Genomic DNA, 18,419 nt, shown 5'->3' on the forward strand with positions numbered 1-18,419 from the left:
TGAGGGGACTCATTCGACTGGAAGTCCGAATGAGTCCCCTCCGAAGTAAAATATAAAATTGCATATTTTACAGTGCTAAAACTGATGAAGCTAGTTGCTGCTTTGCCTGTGACCACAGCGAGCAATGAAGGATTCTTTTTTGTATTATGGCGTGTGAGAGGTTTTCTGCGATTACCAATGGGAAAGAGAGAGAGAGAGAGAGGGATCGGTATATTTAAAAACTATCGTAGCATAGAGCTAAATTCACTTTTTTCACATGACAGACGCAGTGATCTCATGACCAGGGCCGTCAAAGAAGAAGATGTTAAGACACTTGTTTCGTAGACTAGCCGACGATTTCCCTAAGCAGTGAAGTCGCCGCTTCCCCCTGTTTCAATTAGGTTTACTCGTATGTGTTTTTTTTGGCATCTTCATTTTAAACAATAAATAGGAAAAAAACCTAACCCTCCGCTCTACATATTCATGAATTGGCGTCACCGATATTGATAATCCTGCCTGTAAATTACACACAGGATTCATCATTAGGAAAAGAGGAAATGTTTGACTCTGGGTTTATCTGAAAAAGCTAAGAAAATTAAAGTGAGACTTTGGAGAATTTTGAGGGGTGTGTCAAACTAAGCCTAAAACACTATCTGCATTTAGCTTATCATAAAGGTGGACCTGCAATATTTTAAGAACGGCTGAGGGTATTAAGTTGGAACTCTCAGGACATATTGAGGGAATATTGTAAATGCTTAGAGAGGGCATCTAGCCCCATTCCTATGCCCTTTTTAGTTGCCCTTCCTCCCAAAAATTTAAAAAAAATATGAAATAGTCATCTTGTTCAAAATAGTCCAAAAGCCAAATTACTCTGCCTATGGGGATGACATAAACCCACAGCTTTTTAGAGGGATACCGAACACATTAAACACAATCTTCGCATGCTGGTTGTCAAAAGGGTCTATCAGCAATGTCTAATGAATAATGTAGAGTGATAAGTGGAAAACTTTCATGGGATATTGAAGAGCCATCAGTGGGCAACCAGCCGCCCATACCCTTTTTAGATGCTCCCTTACCTCCTATCTAATCGAAATTCTGAAAAAGTAATTTTATTTAAAACAGTCAAAAGATCTAGTAACTATGCCTCTGGGGATGCAACACCCCCACAACCCTCAGAGCAAGGATTATAAATAATGTAATTTGCTCCTTTTGACATGCAGGATCTATCACTAGGGAAAGGGTGGAGGGTGTTTGATTCTGATTCTTTTCGGAAAGGCTTAGAATATTAAGGTGAATCTTCAGCGAATGTTGATGGGCATGTGGAACCAAATCAAAAGGTACTATTGCATCCAGTTTATCAAAAAGGCGTATAAATAGTATCTCAAGAACGGCTCAAGATATGAAGTTTAATCTGTCAGGGTTTGTTGAGGGGGTTGTTAAGAAAGGGTCAGAGGAATAGGCAGTTTAGGCAGTTTATCAAGAATACCAGGAATAGCAAGTTTTGGGATACCCATCATGTTCGAACAAGTCGAGTCAAACAACTATGCCCCCAGGGATGACGTAACCCACCACAACCCCTGGGGTAAATGTTTTAAGTTATATAAGTTGCCCTTTGTTTTTATATATGGTCGTTTATTGGGGAAAGGGGGTGAGTTTGATTTTGAGCGGCCAAAAAAGCTAAGAGTGTTAAGGTAAGAACATGTTGAGGAACAGTCAAGGTCATTAAGTTGAAACTGTAAGTGTTCCGGTGGATGTTAATTAAGGAGTAGATGACAATCACCCCCCCCCCATTGCTTGCCCTTTTTATTTTCCCCTTGACACTGATAGAAACCGTGAAAATTCATGGTATTCAAAATAATTCGAACGTCTCAATACCTTTGGGGATGCCATGTCCCCACAGCCTCTGGGTCAGGGAATGTAAATTGAGGGAATGTAATTGAATGTACACTTAGAGTGGAGGGATCGGGATGAAACTTGGTGGGAAAAATAAGCACAAGTCCTAGATACACGATTGACATAACCGAAATGGATCCGCTCTCTTTGGGGTAGTTGGGGGGGGGGGGTTAATTCGGAAAAATTAGAAAAAATGAGGTATTTTTAACATACGAACGGGTGATCGGATCTCAATGAAATTTGATATTTAGAAGGATATCGTGTCTCAGAGCTCTTATTTTAAATCCCGACCGGATCTGGTGACATTGGGGGGGAGCTGGGAGGGGGAAAATTTGTCAATTCCTTATCTACAGGATTTATCATTTCGTAAGAAGGTAAAGTTTGAACATTGGTGTGTCTGAAAAGGCTAAGGTCTTTGAAGTAACATTTCGCGAAATGTTGATGTGTATATTGAACTAAGTCAAAAGAAACTCCCTACATCCAAGTTACAAAAATGTGCATCTGCAATATCTTAGGAACGGGCAAGTTTATTGACATGAAACTTTTTGGGCCACTATGACTATTGTGGTTGCAAATGCGACTGGTTCTGACTGCAGCTGTGACTGCTTCCGACAGCGACAACTTACAATTGTGACTACGATTGCTTCCAACTGCTACTATATCTACTCGTGACTACTTTCAGGGGATGTTGAGGGACATGTTGAACAGAGGCAAAACACTATGTGAATGCTGATTCTCAATAAGGCGCGTCAGCAACATCTCAGGAATGGCCGAGGACAATAAGTTGAGATTTTCAGGGCATGTTGAACATTGCTTGGAGGGCAAAGGCTCCCCTTGTCCTTTTAAACCCCCTTAACACTGGCAAGAAACCAATCAGAAAGGCTGTAACAGAAAAGACTATGGATATTAAAGTAAAGCTTTAGGGGAATGTTACACTAAATCAAAAGAAACTATGTGAATAAAGGTTATCGAATGTCTATATCTGTTGTATTTTCGGAATGACTAAGGGTATTAACTTTTTACTTTCAGGACCACTATTGTTACTACTTTTGTGTCTGTAACTGTGTCTACCATTATTTGGAACTATGACTGCATGGGACTACTTGTAAGTTTGACTACTTATGACCGTGGCTGTGGCTAGTTCTATTTTTGTGACTAACTGTGACTATTTCTCACTAACTGCTGTTGACTGCAAATGCTAGTGAATGCGATTACCTGTGACTAAGACTACTTGTTATTGCAGCTGTGGCCGATTGCTGACGTCTGAGACTATTTTCAACTGTTGCAACTTGCGACTGTGATTACTTCCAACTATGACTACTTGCGATCGCGAGTACTGAACCCTACGAATGCTTGCAACTAAGACTATTTGGGGTCCTAGCAACTTATGGCTGTGACTGCAGTCACTAGCGACTGTTTACAACTGTGATTGTGACTGCTTGCTACTGCAAGTGTGACAGCTTGTGATTAGTGTGACAACTCGTGACTACGACTGCTACTACTTGTGACTGTGACTACTACTATTTGCACTAATAGATTTTTGTATGTATTTTTCTGTGGTGTACTGACGCTGGGGTGGCCTCCTCTATTATCTCCTACCTTGTATATTTTTTTTCTCTTTTTGGAATTATTAGTATGACGAGACGTTGTGTTTTTTTATTCTATGCATTTGTACTGCCCCAGTCTTTCAAGCTCTGCTCTCTGTTCGGGCATAATATTGTTTTGTATATTTTTAATTAATAAATATTGATGGATTGATTGAATGATTGCACTGCTAATGCCATTTTGACTATAAATACTGCTACGACTTCTACCATTACAACTAAAACTATTGAAAAGAGTTTAACAGTAAAGAGTTCAGCGGTATCCTGCTTGTCAAAATGGCATAGTGCATCCTGGTTGTCAAAAGGTCTTATCTGCAAGATCTCACGAAAGGCTAAGGCTATTAAATCGTAAGTTCCATTGAATATTGATGGGAATGTGACACGAAATCTAAAAGTTGTCCAAGGAGTGTATTGAATCGTATCTGTATTGCTCTCAAGAGCAGTTACGGATAATAAGTTGAAACTTTTATCGAATAAGGGGGATTTTAAGTAAACACCAAGACACTTTATGCATCCAGTTTGTCGGAATGGCATATTATCAATATTTCAACAGCAGTTTGGAAAGCATATAAAGTTAAAACATTCAGTCTATTGAGAGGACTGTTGAATAATGGGTTCTATGTGAATCCCAATTGTTACTATAGTAGCTGCAATTATTTCAAAAAATTTCAAGAAATGTTGAATAGGATGTTGAACTAAATCAAAAGACACCGTATGCATTCTGGTAGTCAAAATGGCGTGTGTAATAGCTCAGGGATAGGTTAGGGTATTAAGTGGAAGTTTTAAAGAAATTTTTAGTGGGTGAATAACTTAATCAAAATGCAGCTATGTGCATACCAGTACAGGTAAGGGTATTAAGTTGAAACTTTTGGAGTTGAGAATAATTTTGAACCTAATCAAAATACTAGCATCTACATCCTGGTTATCAAAAGTGTACATATGCAATATCTGAGGATCTGCCGGCTTATGGTATTTTGTTGAATCTTTCAGGGGATTTTGAATTAAATCAAAGGATACTATTTGTATCTCGGTTTTCAGAAGGGCGCATCCGTAATATTCCAGGAAGGGTTAATGGCACTTAGTTTGAACTTTCAGGGAATGTTAAGGAAAGTGTTGAGATACATTGAAAGACAATAATTAGAACGCATAAATTAGATCTAATTCTTACGCCGAGGACGTGAAAAAACTGGAGAAATGTTCGTTATTTTAACCAATGACAAAACTTTGACAATAGAAAACGAACATAAATTAATTAAAAAACCTTCCGGAAAAGAAGTTTTTCAAAGAAAAGTAAAGAGCCATATTAAAATTAAGACGACCAGAAATTACTAGTAAAGAACAAATGAAACCTAAAACGAGCAGAAATCAAATAAACAATCGTATTAAGTTCAGAGATAACAGGTACTGCTGTAAGTTAATAAATAAATTTGAATAAGAGCAAAAATCAAATTGAGTATTCAAGTTAATCTTAAAGCGACCACAAATTACTATATACAAGAATTGGATATCCCCCCTCCCTCCTTTATGATAAAAGTCGAAAGCTTAAAAACAAACTATATTACAAATATTCTATTTTATTTTTACAACCTTGAAAAATGAAAATAAAACCTTGAAAGTGCTTAGTTTTCAGCAGTTAATATCATTAACTCTTTCCTCTCTTTTGTTTCATTATCTTGAAATCTGACTTACATTGCATATGCTGATGACATTATCCTTCTAAGCCGGTCCAAGTCTAGTCTTGTTTCTAATTTTAATATTTTAATTAATTGTTTAAAGGTTTGGGCCTTTCTATCAGTTTTGAAAAATGTCAATTTTTTGTTGTAAATTGTTTAGAGGATAATGTCAGGGCGACTCTCGATTGCGGCAATGGTGTTATTTTTCAGTCGTCGCCAATATTCACTTATTTGGGATTACCTTATGCTGCTTCGAAAATAGATTTCAAACCAGTCCTGGTTCAGCATGTTCAGATGAAACTACGCAAGGCATTTGGTCTTTTAATTCGTTTTCGGGGTCTTTACCGTCGGGACGTCCTTGGTCGTATGTATAGCGCTGTTACTCTGCCTCACGTATTGTTCCCATCCCTCCTCTTCCGAAATTTCAGACCTTCTGATCTTTCGCCCATTAAAGTTTCTTATTTTAAATTTTGCAGATTTCTACTTGGTTTCCCCCTTTCTTTTAGTAGCACTGAGATTGTTTTAAAGCTTAATGTGAAGGATCCTGTAGTCTGTATAAAGAAAAAATATAAAACATTTGAAGATAAGGTGAAAATTAACCTTTTAGGCCACAATTTATTTCCGTTTTTTAGTAACAGTTCTGGCTCTTCATGATTTATAGGCTAATCTATTTAGCAAGTGTTTTTGTATCTTTTTTTAAGTATTTGATCAATATTTGATAGGTTTTTGATTGTAAGTGTTATCATTTGTTTTTTCTTTATATTATATTGTAGCGTACTTCTCATTTTTTGAGGGAAATAAAGAAAATAAAATAAATAAATAAATTATACATCAAATATTCAGTCTGTTTCATCAGTTCTTTCCAGTAATCTCGACTCGTATAGTTATTTATTTTTGTTGTTGACGGTGTTTTGGAAAAACAAAAGCGCACTGTTCAAGAAAACGTTTTCAATAAAAACATTTCAGTAGTAGTTAAACGGTAATGACACAGTAGGGTTTCGGAAAAGTTGCTATTTTTAAAGTATTTATGTTTATTTTTAACGTCGTATCCAGGTTTCTATTAAACATGAGGGAGGGGACCCTCCCACTCCCACTAAACTCGTTTTTTGACCTTCAAGTCAAAGTCTCAATGAATTATCCAAGAACGACAATTACTCTGGAAAAAGTGGACCTCTAAGGAATTTTTTTTTCAGAGGGAAGAGGAACGGAGTGGGATCTGACTCATCAAAAGTGAAATTGAATGTCATGTTTTTCACGTTTTCAAGTGAATTTTTTTGGAAAGTTTTTTTGTTCGGGGCAGTTGTATGGAAAAGTTTTTGAAGCTTCTAGTTGCAGAATTTGACAGAATTGCAAAAGCTGGCGATACTTTAGCTGCACAACTTGTGTTTTGACAACTTTTCTTTGAGTAAAAAATGTTTTATATTTAAAATGATATTTTCAGACAAAATCTGCCAACAAAATTCAAAACTACAAAGCACCATTGCTGCTTTGCTACCTCACTTTTTGCACGACGGCTTTGGGCCTACCTTTGCACCTCCCCCTTTCTATGCACGTAAACTTGTGAATGTGATTTTGTATGATAAAACCAAAATATTCCCGTATATAGATTGCACTGGTACTGCTTTGTGCACATACTGTGACCTAGCCTTAATATGTTCCACGGAATGAAGGAGGACTAGAGATGAGAATATAAGTTTTTCAGTTCCCTTTCCGCATTTATCTGAAGGGCCTCCCACTGGAACCTAATAAATCTAGGCCTAAAATTGTATCTTCTGAGGCTTTAAACGTTGTCACAACCTAGAAAAGGGTCGACTGACCACCCTTGTTATCATTTTTGTCCAACCACGCACTATTATACTACTGACACACCTTGCCAGTTGGCCAAAGTAGGGGGGGGGGGTCAAGTCCCTTTCAATACCCTGTTATGAAAAATAAACCATTTTAGTGTTGTCTTTGTTTAACAGACCTATTATGCATTGACAACTCTTAGCTTATAAATTCAAAATTATACAATTTTGATATAATGCATTTTTTTTTATAGAACATTAATTAACTCTTCTAACTTTTTTCAGAACTGGAAAGATAAGTTCAAAGTCATTCTTGTCAAATTATATCCCTGGATTTACTTTATTTCAACGCTTTCATCATTAATCCTGCTCCTTAAGTACTCAGTAAGTCGCTCAAAATATCCATCGCTGTCACTTCTTCTATCTGGAGTACATTTGGTCCGAGCTTCTGGTGAATCAATGGCTGAATGGGAAATGAAAAAACAAATCAATTGGTAGTTTTCGCTTTCTTTTTTCAAACTGTAAAGTATATGGTATAAAAATGAATTACTACTACTGCTACTAAGAACTAGATGCAATACCCTGCCTCCTGAGGCTAACACAGGTACGCATGCTGCTCTTCCCAAATCTATTCAAAGCCTCCCTGCTTAAACTCTTCCATGAAGTTTCCATTTCCCTTAAATCTTTCCTTGCAACATCCTCTTACCCCGTTCGGGGTGGAATTAACATTCAGAATGTGGTTCTCAACGCTTAGTGACCAAATTTGAAACGTTCTAAGTTAAATGTATCAAAAATAAAAAAATGACTAATGTATAAACAAATTAAAAATAGGTCAAATAAAAGTAAATCAAAAGTTCAGGGGCAAAACCTGAATCTCCTTTCATTCTCAGCTATCTCCGTAAATTTTGAGGAAAAGTTTTTGATTCATATCGTCGCAATATAGGTGCAAAACCAACTAAGAACCGCTCTAGCTCATTCCATTGAGCCAGGGATCAATAAGACTCTGATCAATAGCGAGGGTCACGGATTTGATCCACACTCTTAACCTTATCCCCTAAAAATATTGAAAATATATAATCCTTTAGGTATTACCTATCATCTAAATGTCTTTGTTGCTTTTTTGATAGTAATTTGCAGGAACAGTAATCAATTGTCATGGCAGTTCGTAGAGCGAAGTATGTTAAGTTTTTGGTAAGCCAATGTGAAGCAGAATGGGTTAGCTGTTGGTCTTAAAAGCAGAATACATCTGTAATATCGTGACTACAGTACTGAATCAATTTAAACTTCTTTTGCAAATTATGTGAAAAACGTTGAATTTCACCTATCCAGGGACTTGACGTTCGCATTTTGAAAATTACGGAAATGGAATTGCTTTATCTTAAATTTAGCACTAAATTAAGAGGCTCGGGTATTGGAATATTGCTATGAAATATCCACGTCCAATTTATATGAGATATCTTTCTACGATAAATGTGCACTAGTCATCACCTTGTATCGACAGCATGGTCCGAATTCCCACCGCTTTGCGTGATTAGACCAGCTCCTACCCGCTATTTTTAGGGGGATGAAACTCCTCCTGGCTGGGATTTGAAATTAAAACTTTATAAATTTTTAGTTTTCCATGAATCGAAAAATACATCTTGTTTGATCATTTATGAAAATTAGATTTGATGAAAGGACATATATGGCTAAAATATATCTTATTTTTTCTTAGCCTTCAGAATTACCCTCATTGCTCCCCCACCAAACTTAACGTTCTCCAAAGAACTGTAATGATTTGGAATTATGGAGAGCAAACATTGACAAATAAAGTGCAACCCCTCTTTCTAAGAAGAATTGAAACTTTAATAGGGTTTAAAAGGGGTAAGCTAAAAACGTGGTATTTAAAGGAAAAATTTGAATTGGTGAATATAATAGATCGTAAATACAGGTCCTCAAGCATGTCATCAAAATTCTTGTCAAAATTTCTCAAAATTCTAACAACAAATAAGTTCTGTTTTTTACAAATAACTTGAACTTAATTTCAGCATGACCTCACTTAAATTTAACTCATTGCACCCCCACTCCTTCTATATCAATGTTAGAAATCATAGTTCTCATGGCCCGCGAGGACAAAAGAAATTTTTCAAAGGAAAGTAAAGAAAAAAAGGCTTAAAAAATATGAGATTATTTTGCTATCTGAGAATTTGAGGATAAACTGCCTGAATTCATAGTTGTATCTTTATAGAGCGATAAAATAGGCTTGGTACGTGCTTCAAAATAGCTTCCTAGGACAAGTCTGTAGACCTGTCTCTGAAAGGTTAATTTTCCTAACCTAGCCCATGTTCAAGATAGTAAAAATTAGATAAACTAGAACTTTTTGGAGGATTTAGCCTACATTGTTTATGAGAAGCACCTTTTTTTTTTAATGAGAAATAGGTATAATGAAAAGAGAAATCACCAATGCAGCAGCACAAACACATTAAAAAAAAAAAAAAAAAGACAAGGAGAAAAGGAAGACTGTTTTCCTACATTAGTGATTAATATAGATCAGCACTTGAATGAGGTTTTAACCCTACTCATCCATACAATCACATAGGTCAAACAGCATAGCCATACACAATCAACCATAAAGAATAATCCATGGACAGGCAGTCGTGAATACGCTAAAGGAAATAGCCACAGAATAAGTAAAATTTTACTCTGTTGCCTAGGGTTACATCTGACCCCATAAAGGCAGGAGGAGCTCATAAGATAGTTAGATATTATTGTCAAGAAAAGACACTTGTTTGCTATGGTTAATTATTATAATGAAAGAATATTATCCGCGCCATCATTTAATGCCTAAATGAAATACATTTATGTAACCATTTTGTGCTAGAATTCAATTTGTTTAGACGGATTTTTTCCAGGAGAAAGTAGCTTGTATAAAAAACGAGCATTTTCGTGCAAATATTTAACCTTATGTCAGATGATAGGTGCTCACGGTAATTAAGGTCTAATCCGAACTGGAGGCAGGTGGTTACCCAATTGGGAGCTGTCAGAATATGTAACCAGTAACGGAAAAATGCGCTTTAATATGGGGGCATGTGTTTCGTGATAAAAAAAAAATGGATAAATTTATCACTGAGAGAGCCGTGCAATAGCAAGAGGAGAGGTTTTTAGTTGTTATTCCAATATAGAGAATTATTTTAGGTTAAATGCGGGTATGCTCGTCTCGTTTTTGGTGGGGGGAGGCGTACCCCCACCAAAATCACCAGCATATAAGCAAAGGTCCACTCCTTTTTCAAATTTCTGATAGCATCCATTTTTTGCAATCAAGTTGTATCCTTAAAATCTTATGTAAGACTGATGGGAATTCTGTTCTAGTACCTGTTTTATACCCCTGGGAACAAAGGAAATTACTCGGTTCTCATTAGAAGAATAGCGGATCACGTGACGCTTCTCTTTCCTGGAAATAACGGTGCACCCTATGTTTACCAACAAGCCTTTGTTCCTAGGAAAATCAATATACGACTAGTCTCTTTAACGGTTTTGCCCATAGAAAATGGCGGCAAAAATCCCTTGTTTGCTGACACGTAATGGCTGTAAAGCACGAAAATATTGGGTGATGATGAATTGGGACTATTGTCTTACTTGATCGGGGGGCTCCTCACAGGTTTTTCGTGGGCCCTTGTAGTTTTTTTAAGAACAAAACACTATTATGTAAAACCCAACCCCCATTATGTTACAATCAGGAAAATCCTGATTTCGCGGGGGCCCCTGAAGGTTTTTTAACACTCGAAGAAACTATTAGGTAAAGCCCTATTACATAAAAACCTAAGTAAAACTTTCCTATTACATAATATACAACCTGCATCTTTTTTAAAACATTCCCTATTACGTAACAAGCACCTTCGCCTTGCCCTGAGGGAATTGCCTTAAGCCTTCTTCGTTATGTTAAGTCATTAAAGAAAGAAAAGAGTAGCGGCTGCGGGCCTCGTGGAATAGATTGGGGTGTCACTACTGTCGAATTTGCATTAGTTTTTGTACGGGAATTCGTCCATGAGATACCCTATTTTGAAAATATTGAAGGATTTGGCACACACTGGATAAAAGTCGGAAGAACAAGCTAATATCTGACTTATTGCACAAATAAGTTGTAGAACATGTTGCACCTTTATTGAACGCACCTTTTTTTTAGAGTCGAGTCACGTAAGAATTTTCAATCCCTGTGAATGGTGGCATAAATTAGGATCATGATCCTTCAAAACCATTGTTCTTGCCCCTTGCAATCCAAATTTTTATCGTCGATCGGAAGGCATGTTCCATGCTTTTTAAAAGGGAATTACCTAAGACTTATCCATCTCGATGATATTGAGAACCAATTTGTTGCAGTTCTTACTTCAATACCATTATCCCTCCAACCTTCAACTTTTAGAAGGAAAAGTTGGTATGCTTCAACTTTAGAATTGAAAAAGTGCACTAATTTTCAATATATTTATCCAGGGACGAAATGGGTAAATTTTATATCTAAATTATTTAATTATTTCGACTTGATAAACGACATTGTAAAGCGTCGTATGACACCCAAAAGGTGTACCTTGGGTACCGTTTCTGGAATGGAAAGTCTGGGAAGAATGAAAGGAATTCTACCACAAAGGACAACTTTTAGTACCATATCTGGATTAGAAATATTTGTAAGTGTGAAAAGAGTAACGTCATAATCTTCATGGTCGAAAACCTTAAACTGTAGTTTTAAATCCTCCATCTTCTATACTCTCCCTCTGAGTTCTCTAGTAATTTTCATAAATCCTGGTTTGACTAGCAGACGTGACAGGCTAAATTAGCATCGTAGAGAGATGCTTAAAAGTTGATTTTAAAGCTTTTGACCATATCTACATGCCCTTTGTAAATCTGCCTCGATAACTCTAACAAAAAGTGTCATATGGTACCAAAAATAGTTTTTTTTGTACAATTTCTAGAGTAGAATGAAAGGGGTACAATGCAAAACTGCGCAGCCGAAAACCAATAAATAGAGGTCATAACAAATCTTTCCTTTGTTTGTGCCAGCTCGTGAATAGAGGCCATTAAGCAGTGGCGTAATTTTGAAATCTTGGTGGTGGGGGGATCAAAGTTGGAGCAAACTTTCCAAATCCAGTCAAAACTGAAAAATGAGTCATATATAACTATAAAGGCAAATATGTGCTAAAGAAAACTGAACACATTTCTGTTGATGCTTCAATTATGCAGGCTTATCTTAGTTTTGACAAGATTTTTGAAGAAGCTAAAATCCAGCGGGAGGAGGTGGGCAAACGGGTTGGAGGGGGAGTTTCCTTTTCTGACACATAGCAAATTACTCCCCTGTCATTAAGTGTAGCTTGGAATTATCATTCTTGGCTTTTTCCGTCGCTTCTGTTTTCCGTTTTTTTACCCTTTTTGCCAAATGAGTTCTCCTAAAATGCTACCAAAGAGAAAAAATGAGTACAAGATGCAAAAATAGAGAAGGTATACTTTCTTATGGGCTACTTAAAATTTTTGTAGTAATGTAGCAGAGAAACTGCAATAATTATGACACTGATTTGTGTAAATTACATTAACTCCACATCTAAATTAAATATAGATTCTATATTGGTTATATATGACAGTATTTCATAAACAGCGGTAGTTTTTATCTTTAACTTCTCAAGGCTACCAAGGATAGTATACCTCTTGCACTCTTGGTTTGACGAAGTTTCTGATTTTGTGCGGATAGTTTAAAAATATTCCGAAGCAAAAACAAAGTTATTCTGATGGAAATAAAGAGCGAAGGAGAAACTTAAAACAAACAAATATTGTTGCTTCGCAGTTTATGCAATAAATATCTGCAATATCGGTTCAAACAAACCGACTCATGATATTTCCCTAAATTTATTGAATTCTAAAAAAAATTAGCACTTTACTGAAAACACAAACATCTTTGTCTTTGTTGTTGCTTTTTAATTCAACCAATTATGCAACAATTTGGGAACTTTCCAGTTGAGGTTATGTCATTGAAAATTAAGGGCAAAGGTTGAGATTACTGGCAAAGATACCAAAACTATTCCATGTTCTTTATTGTTGTCTTCACATCTAAGGACAAGATGAAGGGGAAATTGAAACACGTTAAATAATAAATCGTGTCTATAGAGAGGTAAGGGATGTTCTGTACAATGTAGGAAAGGAATTTTAATAGTTTGTTTTTTAATTTTGAAGTTATATTATTTTCTACTCCTAAAATTTATTTTTCTGTGAAGCCGAAAAAGGTTGCTGCAACACTTGACAAAAGAACATGGAGCTGTTTTTTTTTTTAAGTTAGCTATTTTACATTCAAAATGACAAAAGATGACATGCTTAATATAAAAAAATTATTAATTTCAATAAATAACAATTATTGAAAAATTTTTATATTATAAAATTGAATATAAGAATTAATTTTTATTGAAAAAAATTATAAAATAATGTTTCTATGAAGCCGACCAAAGATTGCTGCAGCGCTTGACCAAGGAACGTAAAGCCAGTTTTGTTTAAGTTAGATTTCTTATGTACAAAATGACAAAGATGACATGTTGAAAATTGAAAACTATATGTCTTGATTGTTTTTGTTTCCATAGGAAATCCGGGATTCTAAATGTGGTTCCAACGTTGCTTGCCTTAGGAACTAAGTGGATGCTAGAGTTTGGAGCGTTTGGCTTGCAGTTTGCTGAGTGGTGGATGGCAAGTGGATCAGCTCCCTTTTCTGCAATTGCGGCTTTGCCAGTACCTGACTTCCCGAATTTTGAATTCAAGGAAAAACTTTGTCCACTATGTAAAAGACTACAAGACACTCCAACACTGTTGCCTATTTCAGGGTAAGTAGGCTAAAACCTGAAAAAAATATGTACTAGACAACCATCCAAAGGTAAAAGTCCGTTTGTACATTAGAAATGTTGAAAAAATAAACTATATTTTGGAATGAAAAAAACAGACTGTGGAAACTCTATTTTTTGTTTAAAAACATTTGAAAGCAGCATAGTTAAATATGAATTCATTCAAGTCCTTGCTCAACTCCGGTCTCTAATCAGAGTAGCTCAACAGAATATTGCAAGCCGTTTTTAAAAAAAATTAAATAAATAAATTTCGCGTGAGCCTTAAAAACTATATTCTAGTTTGAAGATGAGAGGTATAAGGGTAACACAAACGCTACTACAAAAGAGAACCTTTTAATTAGGACGACAGTACTGTTTCTGCTTAAAAATAATATAAAGTAAATAATATTTGGACATAGACGTTCCCAACATCAATAATATAGTTTGAAATTACCCAGAAAGAAACGATCGCGATAAAGACTTTCTGAGACAAGGATGGAATGGTTTTTTCTTACTGGATGTGTTCTTAGAAAGAATATGGGGGGGGGGCACTCTAGAAGAAAAATGATGTTTTCTAAACTTCTGAACCACGCGTTATAGTTTGAAGTCTTAGGTGGCAGAACTTTTTGAATAGAGTGTTACAAGTTGTTTAGGGCTTGAACTCGGTTTCTGTTTTGCAAGCTCTTATGACATTGCAGTTCACTACGTTGGGTAATTTTGTCTTAGCCATTGGAAAACAGTTCTTCTTTTTTAATTAAAAGCAAAAAATATTTTTCGCTGTAGGATTATGGATTATGAGTAGTTAATTTGTTATTCCAGAAATTCAAATGACATTTTTTTTATCAGGAATATATACAAATAAGAAACTGTAAACGCCACACTTCCTTTCTATTATTCATGAACCAAAGACCTGAGGACGTTTTCTACCGAAACACGGACAACTGAACTTTTAGTAACTATCAACCAATATTCTAACTTCTGTCAATGTTCTGTCAACCATATATATATATATATATATATATATATATATATATATATATATATATATATATATATATATATATATATATATATATATATATATATATATATATATATATATATATATATATATATATATATATATATATATATATATATATATATATATATATATATATATATATATATATATATATAATTACATATATTTATATATTCATGTAATATATATATTTAAATAGATAGATAGATTATTTTTAGACAATTACATAAATAAATATGACAAACCAGTGCACATGCCTGGTGGCATACTTTAGCTTTGACGATGTTACAATGTTACATACGCTACGAAAATAAAACTAGCACTGATAATGTTACATACGTTAGCACTGATAAAATAAAAATAAATCAAGCCAAAGTAAATACAAGCCTACAGCATCAGCATGAATATACAAGAAAAATTAACAAATAAATAATTCCCCGCAACATATTAAACACAAATCACCCAATCATTTGTTATTTATTTAAATATTTGAAAACCCGTCATAACTTACATATAATTCCGTCATACCTTTAATCCTCGCACCCAATAATTTTAACAAATTTCAACTTTGCGATTATGTTTTGCAATTTTTTTTAATAGATTGTACGTTCATTATTTATAAAAAATCATTTTCATCACTGCGTCGTAAATAACTTCGAAGACCACACTGCCTTTCCATGACGAAAGTAAAACAGTTCAAAATAGGGATGATACCTTTTTATTGACAGCGAAATATAAAATTATTTAACTGGATATTTCGAACACAGTGTTCATCATCAGCAGTAAAACTGAATGATGAACACTGTTTATGTGTTCGAAATATCCAGTTAAATAATTTTATATTTCACTGTCAATAAAAAGGTATCATCCCTATTTCGAACTGTTTTACTTGCGTCGTAAATTTTTTTTTTTGTAATTTTGAAAACTTTCGGTTATTGCCACATTCTCGTATTGATACTGGAATTGAGTTCCAAATTTTTGACCCAGTATGACGGATGCTGAAACCCGCTCTTGAGATTGGACGGAATTCACACGAGAAATCACAACGATGAGTGGTTGGATAATTATGAAATTGGGAATAAGATGAAAAAATACCAGAGAAATTTGAAGATTTGAAGATTGTATAAATAATCTTGACAAATATTAGCAATAGAAATTGTATGAAGTTGATCCAAAGAATATATTCCTGAATTCCCATATAAGTGTCTAACTGAAGATCCATGCTCAACATAAAAAATAAATCTCGTTGCTTTATTCTGGAGTATTTGGAGAGATTTAAACACAGATGGAAAAGTAGAAGCCCAAATAGAAATACAATGAAGAAAATATGGGTCGACAAAAGGATAATAAATTGATTTAGAATGTTTTTAGGAAAAAATAACGAAGACGTGATAGAATATCAATATTTCGGGAAATGTTTAACGATAGTGTTTTCACATGTTTATGAAACGATAAATTTTCATCTCAAATAACACCAAGGTATTTGAATTAATCAACCCTTTTTAATTCAAGACCATTGAAAAAAAGAGATAATCTATCTGAAATTACCGATCCAGTTCGCGAAAACAATAAATATTTGCATTTTTTTTTTCTCATTAAGAGCTAGTAAATTCCTTGACTACCAAAAAGATTCAGCTTGTAACGTGCATTCAAGGTTATGAAATTTAAATAGATTTCAATTGCGGAAAAAAAAACCATTGAAACTTTCGGGGGATTAATCATACACATAGTATAAGGCAATCTATTTAATTTGTTGTCGTTTTATTTATTTTATTTCGTACTACAGTGCATATTTTCATCGATGCTATTTTTCCTCTTTTTTCCTCTTTTCCTATTTTTCCCCTTTTTTAAATTCAGTTGTGTAGAAAACCAGTTCCTTGATAAAATTATTACACACAATATTTTCAACGATGGAGTTAATTTTGAGGCACATGCCATCACAACTAAGTGCCAAGGTATTTGAGCGGGAGGAAACTTATTCGTGGCGAATATCTGTCCGTTCCAGGTTTAAGTTCTCATGCTACTCAATAAGTCTTGCCATTACCATTCCAGCATGCCGTTGGCCAAATTGGCCAAATGCCATTCCAGCATATGACCGATAGGATATCGGGAAAGGTTATTCTAGAGGCTCCTGGTACGGACTTGTCCAGTCAGGTGATACGCAAGTTAGGTGTAAATTAGTACGTTAAAGTTAATCCGCCTGAAGAGATAGTGAGATATAATACACCATTCTTGTTTTAACACATGTGCAATTGTGTCGTTTGATGGACAAATAAATAAAGTTTTTGGGGGAAATTCTCTTTTGTCCTTGCAGATGTAACTATGTAAATGGTATAAATAAGTTTCAGGGAGCGGGAGGAGGGATATTACCATTACCCGGATTCCGTAATCATGCAAATGAGCTTGAAAAAGTGTTATTGCAAATTAACATATGAACTACATTGGAAAAGTATCATATAAATAGCTTGGTCTGTAAAAATAAGAAACACCCAAATTTGGTGAAAAAGAACGAAAAACTTATTACAAAGAAGTTTTGGGTAGTGCAAAAATTCTGATTCCATATTCGATATTGCCATAAAATGTTGAATTAGTGGTGTAAATGGAATTTCATTGGCCAAAGAATGATTTCCGACCTCCCCCCTTAATTATGCCACTGAGCTATGCTGTTAGAGTTTCCGAGTTTTTGAAGATTCGGAATAGCAAATCTAGATTAATGTGTTAATTTTAATCATAGCATCTTCAAATATTTAGTTTTATTTGTTAATCTAAGATGTTCTGAATTTCTCAAATGAGAAACTACTCGTTGGTTAGCTAAGCACTGTTGAATGCGTAAAAAGTAGAAAAAAACTAGCTTATAGTTCATTAATCTCCACATGTACATATTAGGAAAAGACTAATTTCTGTTTTTAGGTATGTTTTCTGCTATACCTGCATTCGTGATTATCTGCGCCGAAATCCACTGTGCCCCATTACAAAACATAAAGCGTCCCAAAGTTCGTTGATTCAACTTTATGCTGCTGATTAAGCAATAGTTCTCTCGTTTTGTGGGTTTTTTTTTCTCAATAAATAAATATAATGGTGCTTGGTTAGACTTTTGGCCTTGTGTTTTCTTCAAGAACAGGACCTCCTCTTACGAAGGACGTAGATGTTTGGCTCCCAAACCTTTTGCGAATGATTAATGTGACCTTTAATGAGTAAGATCCTCGAAGGTAGGGTGTCCTAGCCATTGCACTCAGTAAGGAATGTACGCAAGGGGGGGGGCTCTCTGGGCCTACCCCCTTTATGAGTTCCTAATTTTCTTGAATTTTCTGTTTAAATTCTAAGTATTTTTAATTATCTGGCCACACTGCGATAAAGAAAATATTATCCTATTTTTGCCCACCCCCTCCCGCAAAAAATGATTCCTCTGTGCATACCTGTATGCAGACCAGAACTAGTCAAGATGCGGCAGTACTGGCAAATATAATATGTATGTATAAGACACGTATGTGGGCATTTATTTCACGAGAGCCAACTTCAAATACAACGAATATATGACAAAAATTAGATATGTTAAAAAATTCAGAGGGAATAGCCAAATCTGGACTTGTCCCAGTTAAAGATAGGAATTGGGCCTTAATCATTGATAAAGAAAG

At 35.0% G+C, this 18,419-nt stretch overlaps 1 protein-coding gene across 1 annotated transcript in view; it reads left to right on the forward strand.

Annotated features, from left to right (window-relative positions):
* The window catches only part of LOC136026153 (peroxisome assembly protein 12-B-like), a 39,051-nt gene extending 21,176 nt beyond the window's left edge, over positions 1-17,875 (forward strand). The window contains exons 4-6 of the mRNA XM_065702454.1: positions 7,222-7,430; positions 13,527-13,763; positions 17,695-17,875. Of these exons, the coding sequence (XP_065558526.1) occupies positions 7,222-7,430; positions 13,527-13,763; positions 17,695-17,809 (561 nt within the window). The 3' untranslated portion in view covers positions 17,810-17,875. The remainder of the gene's footprint in view (positions 1-7,221; positions 7,431-13,526; positions 13,764-17,694) is intronic.
* The last annotated feature ends 544 nt before the right edge of the window (positions 17,876-18,419 follow it).

The sequence above is a fragment of the Artemia franciscana genome, chromosome 4 (assembly GCF_032884065.1).
Source record: "Artemia franciscana chromosome 4, ASM3288406v1, whole genome shotgun sequence".
Lineage (NCBI taxonomy): Eukaryota > Metazoa > Arthropoda > Branchiopoda > Anostraca > Artemiidae > Artemia > Artemia franciscana.